Source organism: Mustelus asterias, chromosome 2, assembly GCF_964213995.1.
Source record: "Mustelus asterias chromosome 2, sMusAst1.hap1.1, whole genome shotgun sequence".
Lineage (NCBI taxonomy): Eukaryota > Metazoa > Chordata > Chondrichthyes > Carcharhiniformes > Triakidae > Mustelus > Mustelus asterias.
In genome coordinates this window covers 60,766,464-60,784,789 of record NC_135802.1, presented here as the reverse complement: position 1 = coordinate 60,784,789, position 18,326 = coordinate 60,766,464, and the positions used below count along the sequence as shown (strand labels likewise).

General features: G+C 49.4%; 1 protein-coding gene across 3 annotated transcripts in view; it reads right to left on the bottom strand.

Annotated features, from left to right (window-relative positions):
• The window catches only part of LOC144508221 (serine/threonine-protein phosphatase 6 regulatory ankyrin repeat subunit A-like), a 219,696-nt gene extending 202,956 nt beyond the window's left edge, over positions 1-16,740 (bottom strand). Inside the window, exon 1 of one of the 3 annotated variants that reach the window (XM_078236052.1) lies at positions 16,460-16,740. In XM_078236052.1, the coding sequence (XP_078092178.1) occupies positions 16,460-16,486 (27 nt within the window). In that variant the 5' untranslated portion in view covers positions 16,487-16,740. The remainder of the gene's footprint in view (positions 1-16,459) is intronic. The other 2 variants (XM_078236060.1, XM_078236075.1) reach the window with 2 other exon arrangements.
• Between the last annotated feature and the right edge of the window lie 1,586 nt (positions 16,741-18,326).

The window sequence follows — 18,326 nt, the reverse complement described above, 5'->3', positions numbered from 1 at the left end:
GCCAGTTAGGAAGGCAAATATAATGTTAGCATTCATATCGAGAGAGCTAGAATACAAGAGCAGGGATGTACTTCTCAGGCTGTATAAGGCTCTGGTCTGACCCCATTTGGAGTATTGTGAGCGGTTTTGGGCCCTGTATCTAAGGAATGATGTGCTGGCCTTGGAAAGAATCCAGAGGAGGTTCACAAGAATGATCCCTGGAATGAAGAGCTTGTCAAATGAGGAACGGTTGAGGACTCTGGATTTGTATTCGTTGGAGTTTAGAAGGATGAGGGGGGATCTTATTGAAACTTGCAGGATATTGCAAGGCCTGGATAGAGTGGACGTGGAGAGGATGCTTCCACTAGTAGGAAAAACTAGAACCAGAGGGCACAACCTCAAGCTAAAGGGATGATCCTTTAAAACAGAGGTGAGGAGAAATTTCTTCAGCAGAATGGTGAGTCTGTGGAGCTCTTTGCCACAGAAAGCTGTGGAGGCCAGGTCATTGAGTGTCTTTAAATCAGAGATAGATAAGTTCTTGATTAATAAGGGGATCAGGGGTTATAGGGAAAAGGCAGGAGAATGGGGATGAGAAAAATATCGACAATTCCGACACGCCACAGCGAAAAACCGCACGGACCTCCTCAGAAGACAAAACATGGGACATGGCGGACATTGTACCCTTCGTCATCCAGTACTTCCCCGGACCGGAGAAGCTACGACATCTTCTCCAGAGCCTTCAACATGTCATCGATGAAGACGAACATCTCACCAAGGCCATCCCCACAGCTTGCCTTCAAACAACCGCATAACCTCAGACCATTGTCCGCAGCAAACTACCAGCCTTCAGGAGAACAGTGACCACAACACTACACAACCCTGCCACAGCAACCTCTGCAAGACGTGCCGGATCATCGACATGGATGCCGTCATGTCACGTGAGAACACCATCCACCAGGTACACGGTACATATGCTTGCAACTCGGCCAACGCCGTCCACCTGATACACTGCAGGAAAGGATGTCCCGAGGCATGGTATATTGGGGAGACCATGCAGGCGCTACGACAACGGATGAATGAACACCGCTCGACAATCACCAGGCAAGAGTGTTCTCTTCCTGTTGGGGAACACTTCAGCAGTCACGGGCATTCGGCCTCCGATCTTCGGGTAAGCGTTCTCCAAGGCGACCTTCACGAGACATGACAACGCAGAATCGCTGAGCAGAGGCTGATAGCCAAGTTCCACACACGAGGACGGCCTCAACCGGGATCTTGGGTTCATGTCACACTATCTGTAACCCCCACGACTTGCCTGGGCTTGCAAAATCTCACCAACTGTCCTGGCTGGAGACAATACGCATCATGGTTGCCACACTACCAGAAGGACGTGGAGGCTTTGGAGAGAGTGCAGAGGAGGTTTACCAGGTATGGAAGGGCTTAGTTATGTTGCCTGGTATGGAAGGGCTTAGTTATGAGGAGAGATTGGGTAAACTGGGGTTGTTCTCACTGGAAAGATGGAGGATGAGGGGCGACCTAATAGAGGTGTATAAAATTATGAAAGGCATAGATAGGGTGAACGGTGGGAAGCTTTTTCCCAGGTCGGTGGTGATGTTCACGAGGGGTCATAGGTTCAAGGTGAGCGGGGGGGGGAGGTTTAACACGGATATCAGAAGGACGTATTTTACACAGAGGGTGGTGGGGGCCTGGAATGCGCTGCCGGGGAAGGTGGTGGAGGCGGACACACTGGGAACGTTTAAGACTGATCTAGATAGCCACATGAATGGAGTGGGAATGGAGGGTTCCAAAAGAATGGTCTAGTTTGGACCAGGGAGCGGCACGGGCTTGGAGGGCCGAAGGGCCTGTTCCTGTGCTGTATTGTTCTTTGTTATCTCTTTAACCTGTGCTTAACCTTCTCTCCACTCACATTGTCTGTACCTTTAAGACTTGATTACCTGTAAAGACTTGCATTCCAACCATTATTTTGTAAATTGAGTTTGTGTCTTTATATGCCCTGTTTGTGAACAGAACTCTCACTCACCTGATGAAGGGGCAGCGCCCCGAAAGCTTTCATAGAAACCCTACAGGACAGAAATAGGCCATTCGGCCCATCGAGTCTGCACCGACCACAATCCCACCCAGGCCCTACCCCCATATCCCTACATATTTTACCCACTAATCCCTCTAACCTACGCATCTCAGGACACTAAGGGGCAATTTAAGCATGGCCAATCAACCTAACCCGCACATCTTTGGAATGTGGGAGGAAACCGGAGCACCCGGAGGAAACCCACGCAGACACGAGGAGAATGTGCAAACTCCACACAGACAGTGACCTAAGCCGGGCATCGAACCCAGGTCCCTGGAGCTGTGAAGCAGCAGTGCTAACCACTGTGCTACCGTGCCGCCCGTAGCTTGTGGCTTGTGCTACCAAATAAACCTGTTGGACTTTAACCTGGTGTTGTGAGACTTCTTACTGTGCTTACCCCAGCCCAACATTGGCATCTCCACATGATGAGAAAAATATCAGCCATGGTTGAATGGCAGAGCAGAATCAAAGGGCCGAGTGGCCTAATTCTGCTCCTGTGTCTTACGGTCTTATGGGAGTTATGCCCCTATCTTGGTCAGCATGTATCCCTCAATCATCATCATGGAGTCAGATTATCTGGTCATTATCACATTGATGTTTGAGGGAGCTTGATGTGTGCAAAAAGGCTGCTGGATTTCCAACAATACAACAGTGACTACATTTCAAGTATGTACTTAATAGGTTGTAAAGCAGTTTGGAACATCCTGAAGTCATAAAAGGGATTATATAAATGGGAGACTTTCATTTTATTCCTCTGGGATTGGCCTCAAGTATCACCTTCAAAGCCTGCTATGTTCGTGCAATCAGTACCTTGACCTTTTACTTTATAAGCAAGCCAATATTTCTGGGTCTTCTAATCCAAGCAGTATGTAAACCATTTATATTAAAATAGCTTCCATGCTGTGCACAAACTCACACACACTTCAGTAAGTTGTAAAGTGGGTGAAATTTGATACCATCTGCCAATGCTATATATCAGAACACAGAATCTCCCTCCCTACTCTTCACCTTTTACCACATAAGCAGTTGACAAAAGTGACGAACATAGCAGGGAAAGGAAACATCCTAATCTCAGAATCCCTACAGTGCAGAAGGAGACCGTTTGGCCCATTGAGTCTGTGCCGATTCTTCAAGAGCATCTTACCCATGCCCACCAGCCCCCCACCCCCCCCCCCCCCCCCCCCCCACTCTCTCAACCCCACGCATTTACTCCACTAATTCCCCCTAACCTACACATCTTGGGACACTAAATGGCAATTCCAATTAACCTGCACATCTTTGGACCGTGGGAGAAAACCGGGGCACCCGGAGGAAACTCACACAGGCACGGGGAGAATGTGCAAACTCCACACAGTCACCCAAGGCTGAAATCAAACTCGGGTCCTTGGCACTGTGAGGCAGCAGTGCTAACCACTGTGCCACCCATGAGTTTCATGAAACTCTTAATTCTTCCATCCATTATGTAACTATCAGTTCTCACATAGCAAGTTACAGGGCATGCTTAGGATTTGTTTTATACCACCCAAAATAAATCAGATTATTTCTCCTACTGGATATTAAGATACTGAAGTTAAATTACTAACACATGAAGATTTCAAACATGGCTTAACATCTGAACATGAATTTTAAAGTACAGTTTATTGAGCCTAACATTTAATACAAATAAATACTAGCACTTCATTTAGATCCTTGCACAAGGCATTTACAGAATAATTTAACACCAATGTGGGGCAGCAGTGATAGTATCACTGTTGCAAAAGTCTGTGGGAGGTGTGGCTGTCACAGTCTGAAGGCATGGAACATGTCAGCTTGATGGATATTTCAGACAGCTATGCATGACAAACTTCCACTGATCACATACAAAGTGAACATCGAGGGAGTGGCACCCCTTCCAACTGATGAACAATTCAGGCTGATCTGAGGGAGTCTTGATCACTTTCTGATTCACGCATGGGATGTGGGCATCGCCAGCAAAGCCAGCATTTATTGCCCATCCCTAATTGCTCTCGAGAAGGTGGTGGTGAGACATGTGCGGGCTGTACCCGTGGAAATCCAGCCAGTGCAGCAAATGCTACAACTCGAACTCTCTCTCTTTGTCAAAATGGACAGAAGTGGCAGCCTTGATAAACAAAGCATCCGTCACCTGGGAGATGCACTTGCGTGCAGCAGTTTGTGAAATCCTGCAAGTGTCACCAGCAGATCCCCGGAAGGAGCCAGATGAAAATAAATTCAGAGCTGTAGTGACCTCCAATGCCAACTGGCGATAGAATAACACATATTCTATAAGTAGGAAGGGTCAGAAAATAAACACTGCAGTCAACAAGGCCAAATTTACTAGAAAATGAATGTCAATTACTAGGACTAGAAAAGTTACAGTTAAAACACTAACATTCAATTAAGGATTCCTTAAGTTGAAAAATGCAAGATAAACATTTGGAAAAAGTAAAAACTGAATCAGACTGGATGAATGCATGAATTTCCAAATGTCATCTGACATTACAGTAACTTTTTAAATAAACTATGTGGATAATCCCGATTGAACTAATCTATTATCCCCATGTTCCAGAATAAAAAGGCCTTATTCATCTTGCTTGAAGGCACTGATTCATGGTGCCATGGAAATAACTTGGATATTACAAAAAGTGATTATTCTCCTTGTAGACAAATCGGCAACAAATGTTATCAGGCTATTTTACCAAGAAGAGCCTGAGAGGCATGCTTTCTTCTCTCAGGGCACACAGCACGTCATCCACATCAAATCAGAGTGACGATCAGGGGAGGAAATCCAAGCCAATGCTTTTTCTTGCTAGCTCAAGCTGCAAATTTAAGACCAATCTGAACTATGTTAAGTGGGAAGATGCTGAGCAGAGGCTGTGGTATAAAAAAAGGAGACCAAATTAAAAGTGTGAATCACACCAGAGAGGATCACAGATATCTCTTGGCAGCTGATTACAAAGTATTAACTCTTATCTGCAACCTTCTCAGGAGCTGGCTAGTCAGCTGGGCAAAGAACTGGTAAAAAATGTTTAGAACATAGAACATAGAACATTACAGCGCAGTACAGGCCCTTCGGTCCTCGATGTTGCGCCGACCAGTGGAACCAATCTAAAGCCCCTCTAATCTACACTATTCCAATATCATCCGTATGTTTATCCAATAACCACTTGATCGCTCTCAACATTGACGAGTCCACCACTGCTGCAGGCAGGGCATTCCACGCCCTTACTACTCTCTGAGTAAAGAACCTACCTCTAGCATCTGTCCTATATCTCTCACCCCTCAATTTAAAGCTATGTCCCCTCGTGCTAGCCATCACCATCCGAGGAAAAAGGCTCTCACTATCCACCCTATCTAATCCTCTGATCATCTTGTATGCCTCTATTAAGTCACCTCTTAACCTTCTTCTCTCTAACGAAAACAACCTCAAGCCCCTCACCCTTTCCTCATACGATTTTCCCACCATACCAGGCAACATCCTGGTAAATCTCCTCTGCACCCTTTCCAACACTTCCACATCTTTCCTATAATACGGAAACTGTACGCAATACTTCAAATGCAGCCGCACCAGAGTTTTGTACAGTTGCAGCATGACCTCCTGGCTCCGAAACTCAATCCCTCTACCAATAAAAGCTAACACACCGTACACCTTCTTAACAACCCTATCAACCTGGGTGCCAACTTTCAGGGATCTATGCACATGGACACCCAGATCCCTCTGTTCATCCCACTATCAAGTATCTTACCATTAGCCCAGTACTCTGTATTCCTGTTACTCCTTCCAAAGTGAATCACCTCACACTTTTCCGCATTAAACTCCATTTGCCACCTCTCAGCCCGGCTCTGCAGCTTATCTATGTCCCTCTGTAACCTGCCACTTCCCTCCGCACTGTCTACAACTCCACCGACTTTAGTGTCATCCGCAAATTTACTAATCCATCCTTCCACGCCCTCATCCAGGTCATTAATAAAAATGACAAACAGCAGTGGCCCCAAATCAGATCCTTGCGGTACACCACTGGTAACTGAACTCCAGGATGAATATTTCCATTCAACCACCACCCTTTGTTTTCTTACAGCTAGCCAATTCCTGATCCAAACCACTAAGTCACCCTCAATTCCATGCGTCCGTATTTTCCGCAAAAGCTTACCATGGGGAACCTTATCAAACGCTTTGCTGAAATCCATATACACCACATCAACCGCTTTACCCTCATCCACCTCTTTGGTCACCTTCTCAAAGAACTCAATAAGGTTTGTGAGGCACGACCTACTCTTCACAAAACCGTGCTGACTATCCCTAATCAAATTATTCCTTTCTAGGTGATTATAAATCCTATCTCTTATAATCCTTTCCAATACTTTGCCCAGAACAGAAGTAAGGCTCACCGGTCTATAATTACCAGGGTTGTCCCTACTCCCCTTCTTGAACAAGGGGACAACATTTGCTATCCTCCAGTCTTCTGCCACTGTTCCTGCTACCAAATAAACCTGTTGGACTTTAACTTGGTGTTGTGAGACTTCTTACTGTACTGTTCCTGTAGACAATGACGACACAAAGATCAAAGCCAAAGGCTCTGCAATCTGCTCTCTAGCCTCCCAGAGAATCCTAGGATAAATCCCATCCGGCCCAGGAGACTTATCTATTTTTACCCTTTCCAGAATTGCTAACACCTCCTCCTTATGAACATCAATCCCACCCAGTCCAACAGCCTGCATCTCAGTACTCCCCTCGACAACACTGTCCCTCTCCAGTGTGAATACCGACGAAAAATATTCATTTAGTGCCTCTCTTATCTCTTCAGACTGCACGCACAACTTCCCACTACTGTCCTTGACTGGCCCTAATCTTACCTTAGTCATTCTTTTACTCCTGACATACCTATAGAAAGCTTTAGGGTTTTCCTTGATCCTACCTGCCAAAGACTTCTCATGTCCCCTCCTGGCTCTTCTTAACTCTTTCTTTAGGTCCTTCCTGGCTAACTTGTAACTCTCAAGTGCCCTAACTGAGCCTTCACATCTCATCTCAACATAAGTCTCCTTCTTCCTCTTCACAAGAGATTCAACCTCCTTAGTAAACCATTGAATTGAAGACAAGGATTTGTCAATAATCTAAAGATATTACAATGACCTTTCAGCTTCTCCCATTTTACTTGGGAATCGTCAGAATAATCACCATTCTCCATCTCCTCCGAGAATCATAGAATCTTTACAGTGCAGAAGGCCATTCGGCCCATTGAGTCTGCACTGACCCTCCAAAAGAACACTCTACCGCGATCCACTCCCTACCCTATCCCCATAACCCTGCGCATTAATTATGCCAATCCACCGAACCTATCGCCCGCTTGCTCTGACATCCATCATTAAGTGCTTCGAAAGGTTAGTCATGGCACGAATCAATTTCAGCCTCCCAGATTGTCTAAATCCAGAACAGTTTGCCTATCGCTGCAACAGGTCCACAGCTGATGCCATCTCCCTGGCCCTACACTCAACCCTGAAACACCTGGACAACAAGGACACTTATGTCAGACTCCTATCTTATTGACCACAGCTCAACCTTCAACACCATTATCTCAATAAAACTCATCTCCAAACTCCATGGCCGAGGGCTCGGCTCCTCCCTCTGCGACTGGATCCAAGACATCCTAACCCACAGACCACAAACCACTATCAGTAAGGATAGGCAACAACACCTCCTCAACATCAGTGCCCTGCAAGGCTGTCTCGTCAGCCCCTTACTATACGTGTATAGACCAATATCCTGGCCGGTAGGTTGGCTAAGGTTACTGGGGAGAATTTAAACTAGATAGGTTGGGGGGAGGGGAGCTAGAAGAGTTGACTAGGATCAAGGAACTAATTGATGGGGTGGAGGATGCAGGGGTAAGGGGAATTACAAAATTAATGGTAGAGGAGAGGGTACAAGTGAATGAAGGCGGTAATTTAGATAAGGGAGTAGAGGGAGAGGGTGTTCGCGACTCATCAAAGCGGGTCCAGATAAAAGCTGGAATAAGGACACTTTGCCTGAATGCACGAAGCATTCGGAACAAGGTAAATGAGTTGATGGTGCAAATCAGCACAAGTGGGTACGATCTAGTGGCCATTACAGAAACGTGGCTGAAAGGTGACCAGGACTGGGAGATGAATATCCAGGGGTATCAGGCGTTTAGGAAGAATAGACAGGAAGGAAAAGGTGGTGGGGTCGCGCTATTAATAAGAGATAATATCAGGGTAGTACTGAGGGATGACATAGGCTCTGAGGAACAAAACGTGGAATCATTATGGGTAGAGATGAGGAATAGTAGAGGGAGAAAGACACCAGTAGGTGTGGTATATAGGCCCCCAAATAATAATGTTGAGGTAGGGAGGGCTATAAACAAGCAGATAAGGGATGCGTGTAAAAACGGAACGGCAATAATCATGGGGGACTTCAACATGCACATTGACTGGCAGACTCAAGTCGGTAAGGGTGGAATGGAGGAAGAGTTCTTAGAATGCTGTCGGGATAGTTTCCTTGAACAGCATGTTACGGAACCGACGAGGGAACGAGCTATTTTGGATCTGGTATTGTGTAACGAGGTAGGTAGAATTAAGGATCTTATTGTGAAGGAACCTCTTGGGTCTAGTGACCACAATATGGTCGAATTTCTGATTCAGATGGAAGAGGAGAAAGTTTGGTCCCAAACCAGTGTCCTCTGTTTGAACAGAGGGAAATATGATAGGATGAGGGATGAATTGGCTAAGGTAGACTGGGAGAGCAGGCTGGCAGGTAGGATAGCTGAGGAACAGTGGAGGATTTTTAAGGAGATCCTTTTCAGTTCTCAGCAAAAATATATTCCAGCAAAAAACAAGGATTGTAAGAAAAGGGAGAACCAGCCGTGGATAACGAAGGAAATAAAGGAGAGTATTAAAATAAAAACAGCTGCGTACAGAGTGGCCAAAAATAGTGGAGAAACAAGTGATTGGGAAAAATTTAAGAAACAACAAAGAGAGACTAAGAAAGCGATAAAGAAAGGAAGGATAGACTATGAAGCTAGGCTAGCAATTAATATAAAAAATGATAGTAAAAGTTTTTATAAATATGTAAAAAGGAATAGAGTGGCTAGAGTGAATGTTGGACGCTTGGAGGACGAGAGGGGGGAGTTAATAGTGGGAAATGAGGATATGGCTGAGTCTTTAAATAAGTTTTTTGTGTCGATCTTCATGGTGGAGGACACAAATAGTTTGCCAAATATTAACGATAGAGGGTTGGCAGCAGGAGAAATACTTAATACAATTAATGTTACCAGAGAGGCAGTGCTGGGTAGACTAATGGGACTGAAGGTGGATAAGTCCCCGGGTCCGGATGGAATGCATCCCAGGGTATTGAAAGAAATGTCAGAGGTAATAGTGGATGCGTTAGTGATTATTTATCAAAACTCGTTGCATTCTGGGGTAGTGCCGGTTGATTGGAAAACGGCTAATGTTACGCCGCTGTTTAAAAAAGGAAGGAGACAAAAGGCGGGTAACTATAGGCCGGTCAGCTTAACGTCTGTAGTAGGGAAAATGCTGGAATCCATTATTAAAGAGGAGATAGCAGGGCATCTGGATAGAAATGGTTCGATCAATCAGACGCAGCATGGATTCATGAGGGGAAAGTCGTGCTTGACGAACATGTTGGATTTTTATGAAGATGTGACGAGGGCGGTTGATGGAGGAGAACCGGTGGATGCGGTGTTTTTGGATTTCCAAAAGGCGTTTGATAAGGTGCCCCATAAAAGGCTGCTGAAGAAGATTAGGGCACACGGAGTTGGGGGTAGTGTGTTAAAGTGGATTGGGGACTGGCTATCCGACAGGAAGCAAAGAGTCGGAATAAATGGGTGTTTTTCCGGTTGGAGGAAGGTAACTAGTGGCGTGCCGCAGGGATCGGTACTCGGGCCGCAACTATTTACCATTTATATAGATGATCTGGAGGAGGGGACGGAGTGTAGGGTAACGAAGTTTGCAGACGACACAAAGATAAGTGGAAAAGTGAATCGTGTGGAGGACGGAGAAGATCTGCAGAGAGATTTGGACAGGCTGAGTGAGTGGGCGAGGATATGGCAAATGGAGTATAACGTTGAGAAATGCGAGGTTATACACTTTGGAGGAAATAATAACAAATGGGATTACTATCTCAATGGAAACAAATTAAAACATGCTACCGTGCAAAGGGACCTGGGGGTCCTTGTGCATGAGACGCAAAAGCCCAGTCTGCAGGTACAACAGGTGATCAAGAAGGCAAATGGGATGTTGGCCTATATTGCGAGGGGGATAGAATATAAAAGCAGGGATGTCTTGATGCACCTGTACAGGGCATTGGTGAGGCCGCAGCTGGAATACTGTGTGCAGTATTGGTCCCCTTATATGAGGAAGGATATATTGGCATTGGAGGGAGTGCAGAGAAGGTTCACCAGGTTGATACCGGAGATGAGGGGTTTGGATTATGAGGAGAGGCTGAGGAGATTGGGTTTGTACTCGTTGGAGTTTAGAAGGATGAGGGGGGATCTTATGGAGACTTATAAGATAATGCGGGGGCTGGATAGGGTGGAGGCGGAGAGATTCTTTCCACTTAGTAAGGAAGTTAAAACTAGAGGACACAGCCTCAAAATAAAGGGGGGTCGGTTTAAGACAGAGTTGAGGAGGAACTTCTTCTCCCAGAGGGTGGTGAATCTCTGGAATTCTCTGCCCACTGAGGTGGTGGAGGCTACCTCGCTGAATATGTTTAAAGCGCGGATGGATGGATTCCTGATCGGTAAGGGAATTAAGGGTTATGGGGATCAGGCGGGTAAGTGGTACTGATCCACGTCAGATCAGCCATGATCTTATTGAATGGCGGGGCAGGCTCGAGGGGCTAGATGGCCTACTCCTGCTCCTATTTCTTATGTTCTTATGTTCTTATACTCCTGATACACCAAATGGCCAAATTCCCTTCCAACTCGATTTTCAAATTTGGTGATGATACCACCGTAGTGGGTTGGAAATCAAAATGATGAGAGGGATTCCAGGAAAGAGATAGAGAATCTGGTGCATTGGTGTGACGACACTAATCTCTCCCTCAATGTCGGCAAAATAAAGGACATGACCCTGTCTACATCAATGGGGACGAAGTAGAAATGGTCGAGAACTTCAGGTTTCTAGGTGTCCAGATCACCAACAACCTGTCCTGGTCTCTCCACGCTAATGCTATAGTTAAGAAAGCCCACCAACGCCTCTACTTTCACAGGAGGCTAAGAAAATACGGCATGCCTGCTACGACTCCCACCAATATTTACAGATGCATCATAGAAAGCATAATTTCTGGTTGTATCACAGCTTGGTATGTCTCCTGCTTTGACCATGACCACCAGAAACTACAAAGCCCAGTCCATCACGCAAATCAGCCTCCCATCCGTTGACTCTGTCTACACTTACCGCTGCCTCGTAAAAGCAGCCAACATAATCAAGGACCCCACACACTCCAGACATTCTCTCTTACACCTTCTTCCGTTGGGAAAAAGATACAAAAGTCTGAGGTCACGTACCAACTGACTCAAGAACAGCTTCTTCCATGCTGCCATCAGACTTTTGAATAGACCTACCTTATATTAAGATCTTTCTCTACAGCCTAGCTATGACCTAACACGACATTCTGCACCCTCTCCTTTCATTCTCTATGAACGATATGTTTTGTCTGTAAAGCGCACAAGAAACAATACATTTCACTGTATACCAGAAAATGTGACAATAATAAATCAAATAAAAATGGGGCAATTTAGCACAGCAAATCCACCTAACCTGTACACCTTTGGACTGCGGGAGGAAACCGGAGCACCCAGAGGAAACCCATGCAGCATGGAGAGAGCGTGCAAACTCCATACAGACAGTCACTCAAGGCCCAGGTCCCTGTTGCTGTGAGGCAGCAGTGCTAATCACTGTGCCACTGTACTACCTACTTCATCTGTCAGTCCTCTATTCCTCTTCCAATCCCACTGTGTTCAAGTTATTCATCGCCACATCTTCCATCTGGTCTTCGGCCTTCTTTTTCTTCATGGCAATCTCATCTCCACCACTTGCCTCATCACATTCTCTCTCTTTTTTTCCACAACAGATGACCATACCATTTCAAACCCTTCTCAGCTACTTTCTTCAATTTTCTCACAATCTTCATTGACCCCTTGATGCGTTGGTTCCTGATTTTATTCTTTCTCTTTATTCCAAGCATCCAAACTGCATCTTATTAGTATCCAGTTGTTGGGCAACTTTAGGAAGCTAGGAACAGGTTTCTGCACTATATCACAAGGCTGGTCTCACAATTGTTTTGTAGATTCTTTCAGTTTCAGTGATACTTTTCTATCACATAACACTCCATTACACTTCTTCCAATCACTCCAGCCAGGACTAATCCCATTGCTTAATTTCCACACTTCCATCTTCTGCCATGTTAATACATACAACTAAGCATTTCCAATTAGAAAAGGTTATTTTCAGTGCCAGCCAACAAGTATCTACCCAGACTAACAAAACACCTAATTTCCAATGAATTAATCACTGAGTGGCAGTGATAACTTGATAAGAAGTCTCACAACACCAGATTAAAGTCCAACAGGTTTATTCGGTAGCACAAGCCACTAGCTTTCGGAACGCTGCTGCTTCATCAGGACTTTGATCTGGTGTTGTGAGACTTCTTACTGTGTTTACCCCAGTCCAACGCCGGCATCTCCACGTCAGTGATAACTTGAGCAGGATGCAATCTGACCATGCATCAGATACTGGTGGAAAGAGTTCTCGCTAAAGAAAACTCAGAGATTGAAAGGAAAACAGAAATTGCTGGAAATATTCAGTACTTTAGGCAGCTTATGTGGAGTTAATGCTTCAGGTCAACAAACTTTTTTGAGCATTTATCTTTTCTAGCTCAACAAGTCACTTTTCAGAAACATTGGGTGGTACCTCCTGCACTTAAGCCCCCGCCAGAACAGAGGGACCATTTGCAGGTCAGAAACCGCAATGAAGAAAGATGAGACTTTGCCAAGACTCTTTCCCAGAAGCACAGTATTAGCATCCAGCCTGTGACTTCCCCAAGCATCCAGCCTGTGACTTCCCCAAGCAGAGAGAACAGGCTGGATAACATGTGCATTCTGCCTAAGAATTTGTAATTAAAAAGAGACAAGCACATGGGTTAGAAGCACTCAAGATGCAGCAATCACGGGAATGGAGAAATACCTGGGAAGGGGAGCGGCATAACACATGCAGGTGCCAAGCCCCATATTCTGACATCCCCAACATTCTCCTGCATGACACTACTTAGGACAACATACCTTGAAGCTCCATTTGTTTCTCTCTCTCCAGGTGCCTTGCATTTCCAACTGCACAGCCTGCACTCATACTCACCCTCATCCTATTACCCTCTCCCATGAATGCCTCACGGTCACTCTGCTAAAATGCTGTCTTTCCCTTCTCTTCATGCAAGCAATTGGCAATACAATCTCATCTCCTCCAGTGGGAAGGAGGTCTTATGCCAGGGGGCTGGCGACACCAGCAACAACCTTCCATGGGTCTGTGCATCATGAGGCACTGGTGTTCAATCATACCAAGTGAACTGATCCTCTGTCTGTCGGCCATGTGTTGGGGATCGATGGTCCGTCCCCTTTGTCCTGTGGAGAAGTGCATGGATGTGCAGAAGGCGGCTGCCGTTGCTTCTGCCCTCAGATATACAGTGTTGGAGCCCTTGCTGTTTGTGGTTTATATAAATGATTTAGACTTGAATGTCGGAGGCTTGATCAGCAAGTTCATGGATGAAGCGAAAATTGGTGGGATGGTAAATATGAGGAGGATAACCTTAGATTACAGGAGGATATAGACGGCCGGTCAGCTGGGCTGATCAGTGGCAAATGGAATTCAATCTTGATAAGTGTGAGGTGATGCACTTGGGCAGGGTAAACAAGGCAAATGAGTACATGATGAACGACAGTATCCTGGGAAGCATCAAGGATCAGCGGTGCCTTGGTGTGTATGTACACCAATCCCTTAAGGTAGCAGGACAAGTGGATAAAGTGTTTAAGAAGGCATTTGGTATACTTGCCTTTATTAGCGGAGACATACAGTTTTAGAGCAGGGAGGTAATGCAAGAACTGTATAAAACGTTGGTTAGGCCAACGCTAGAGTATTGTTGCAGTTCTGGAATTCACACCGTAGGGGCAATGTGATAGCACTGGAAAGGGTGCAGAGAAGATTTACAGGAAAACTCCTTGGCAGGAGAGTTTTAATGAAGAGAGATTAGATAGACTGAGATTGTGTACCTTGAAGCAAAGACTGAGGGAGGACATGATTGAGACGTATAAAATTATACTGGACAAAGGTAGAGTAGACAAGAAGAAACTTTTCCCCTTGGTGGAGGAATCAACGACTGAAGGCATAGATTTAAGGTAAGGGGCAAGAGGTTTAGAGGGGATGTGAGGAAAAACATTTTCACCCAGAGGGTGGTGGGAGTCTGGAACTCACTGCCTCAAAGGGTAGTGGAGGCAGAGACCCTCATAACATTAAAGCAATATTTAGATGTGCACTGGTGATGCCAAGGCATACAAGGCTATGGGTCAAGTGCTGGAAAATGGGATTAGAATAGTTAGTTGGCTGTTTTTGACCTCAGATGTGATGGACTGATGGGCCTTTTCTGTGCTACAAACCTCTATATAAGGTGGAGCTGCATGGTAATAGCCGGCAGCAGGAGGATGCAGCTGAAGGGAGGTGAAGTGTTAGACAAGTTAACTATCCTCCAAGAAGTTGGCAGTCACCTGTCAAACACACAGTCTCAGAGAAATACCTTGAATGGCAGTCTCACATCTGACCAGGTCGCTCTTCAGGTTCACTGATCAAAGCCTGCCCAGCTTGTCTGTTTCACTATGACCTGAGCAAGCTGCCATCAGATCAGAAATCTGAGCCCCTGGTTTGGAAATCCAGAATTGTGGATTAAAACAGTTCTCTTCATTGGCTTGACTATCTCTGTAACTTGGACGTTCACTACTCAATTTTAATCCAACCCTGCAGAAACCTGAAAAGGACATGATCCCCACCAGACCTCACTTTCTAAGCACACAGAAACCTGTTTTCTCGTGCTTGGGAAAATTTCCCCATTATGTTTAATTTGTCAATATAATTTTCTCCTCCTGTAGAATCAAACTTACTGAAAATTGCATCAGGTGTCAGTTGTAATGTTCAAGTAGATAGCTTAAATCATTGTTACCAGTACCAATGATGGACTAGAGTGCCAAAAACAATGAAGACAGGCTCCCACACTTGATCACGAGCTTTGTCAACTGAAAGTGCATAAAATCTAGAATTGAGGGCTGGACTGCATTCAGGTATGATTCCTTCCAGTGCTAAACTATCTCCAACACTCAGTTTCAGTTGATTGGCAAGGCAAAGGGCTTTTCAGTAACCACAGCAAACTGGTACAGTACTTTCATGAGAGGCATGAACATGTGGAGAACGGCTGCAAAGTTTAAGCAGCAAGGCACAGTAACGTACTAAAGTCACAGCACTACACAGCTGGGGCAGAACATGAGTGTGTTCTTGTGATTCAACAATCACAACTGTATTGCTATTTCACACTGAGGGAATAGAAACATTCTAGATCATTCCTGCATACCTGGGATAGACATCAGCAGTGTTCACTGTGCAGGATTTATCCTTGAATTACATTCCCTCACCGGTCAATGAAACACCATGACAGAAAAAAGGAGAAAACGCTATGGCAAAACTGTTTTGACACACATGATGGTGAAAGGACAAGTTGTAATAGGCCACTAAAAAACCCACATGGATCTGGTCTTTATGAAAGTGGGGTTGAGTACCATGGCGAGGAAGTTATACAGAATCTTTATAAATCACTGGTTAGGCCTCAGTTGGAATATACCCCGCCTCCCCCCCAAATCTGGGCACCTCACTTTAGAGAGGATGTCAAGATTGTGGGAGAGGTTTGCCAGAATGGGGGGGGCTGCTTTAAAGATCAGACACAGCCGCCAGTCCGAGTGTGATTCGATGAGGATTGAGACTCCAGGTGAACAGTTTCAGGAACCGGGGTGACTTTGTTCCCATCAATCAACACGCTGGGAGTGAGAGGCCGATCGCCGCTGCCGGTTGAAGGTTTATCCCAGCACGAGGACGGGCGGGCGACCTGTTCACCGCCCCCTGCCCCCGCGGCCGGGCGGGGGTGAAGCCGAGCTGGGAATCCGGGAGAAAGGAGCTCCCTCAGCACATGTACCGAGCCCGGAGCCCCGCCGCCGCCGGCGGGATAGGGGGGGACGGGGGAATCCCGGCCCAGCCCCCTGAGTGACCCCCTCCCGCCCCGGCTCCCCGGCTCCGCTCCCCTCCCCCCCCGCTCTCGGCTTTCCGGACGGCACTGACCTGGTCCCGGAGTTTGAGGAAGACCATTGTCCCGGCGGCTGGCCCTGGCCGGGCTGGGTGCGGTTGGGCCGGGCTGGGTGAGGCGGACAGGCCCCGGGCCGCTCGCGCTTCTCTCTCGATTCACCGAAAATCCCCAAAAAAACCCAAACTCACAACATTACCGCCACCCGCAGCCCGCAGCAAAACCCCCCGCCATTGGCCGCCCGCTCACACCGCCCCCAACAACAACAACACCCATTGGACAGCCGCCCGGCTGGCGTCACCCCGCTCCACTCTGACCCGGGCACCTGAGAGAGAGAGAGAGAGAGGAGGGGGGAAAACAGGGGGATGGGGGAAAACAGGGGGATGGGGGAAAACAGGGGGATGGGGGAAAACAGGGGGATGGGGGAAAACAGGGGGGAGGGGGATTGGATGAGGGGGGGGGGATGGGAGGGGGATTGGATGGGGGGGGGGGAGGGGGGGGGAGGGGGGGGGGGGGGAGGGGGGGGGAGGGGGGGGGGGAGGGGGGGGGGGGGGGAGGGGGGGGGGGGAGGGGGGGGGGGAGGGGGGGGGGGGAGGGGGGGGGGGGAGGGGGGGGGGAGGGGGGGGGGGAGGGGGGGGGGGGATTGGGGGAGGGGATGGGGGGGGGGATGGGGGGGATGGGGGGGGAGGGGGGAGGGGGATGGGGAGGGGGATGGGGGGGGGAGGGGGATGGGGGGGGGGATGGGGGGGAGGGGGGGGGGGGGATGGGGGGGGAGGGGGAGGGGGATGGGGGGGGGGGGGGGGATGGGGGGGGGAGGGGGAGGGGGGATGGGGGGGGGGAGGGGGAGGGGGATGGGGGGGGGGGGGGGATGGGGGGGGGGATGGGGGGGGGGGGAGGGGGAGGGGGATGGGGGGAGGGGGATGGGGGGGGGGGGGAGGGGGATGGGGGGGGGGGGAGGGGGATGGGGGGGGGAGGGGGATGGGGGGGGGAGGGGGGATGGGGGGGGGAGGGGGGATGGGGGGGGGAGGGGGATGGGGGGGGGAGGGGGAGGGGGATGGGGGGGGGGAGGGGGATGGGGGGGGGGGAGGGGGAGGGGGATGGGGGGGGAGGGGGGGGAGGGGGATGGGGGGGGAGGGGGATGGGGGGGGAGGGGGGAGGGGGGATGGGGGGGAGGGGGGAGGGGGGGGAGGGGGGAGGGGGATGGGGGGGGGGAGGGGGGAGGGGGATGGGGGGGGGAGGGGGATGGGGGGGGGGGGGGGGAGGGGGATGGGGGGGGGGAGGGGGGAGGGGGATGGGGGGGGAGGGGGAGGGGGGATGGGGGGGAGGGAGGGGGGAGGGGGATGGGGGGGAGGGGGGGAGGGGGATGGGGGGAGGGAGGGGGGAGGGGGATGGGGGGGAGGGGGATGGGGGGGGGGGGAGGGGGATGGGGGGGGGGGAGGGGGATGGGGGGGGGGGAGGGGGGGGGGGAGGGGGGGAGGGGGGGGGGAGGGGGGAGGGGGGGGGGGGGGGAGGGGATGGGGGGGGGGGGAGGGGGAGGGGGGGGGGGGAGGGGGATGGGGGGGGGAGGGGGATGGGGGGGGAGGGGGATGGGGGGGGGGAGGGGGATGGGGGGGGGGGGAGGGGGGATGGGGGGGGGGGGGGAGGGGGATGGGGGGGGGGGGAGGGGGATGGGGGGGGGGCTGGCGTGGGCTGGGTGGGGGGGGGGGCGGAGGGGGATGTGGAGGGGGATGGGGGGGGGGGGGGGGGAGGGGGATAGGGGGATGGGGGGGGGGGGAGGGGGATGGGGGGGGGGGGGGAGGGGGATGGGGGGGGGGGGGAGGGGGAGGGGGGGGGGTGGGGGGGGGGAGTTTCGGGGGAGGGGGCTTTGGGGGGGGGGGGGTAATACTGGGGGGGGGGGGTCGGGGG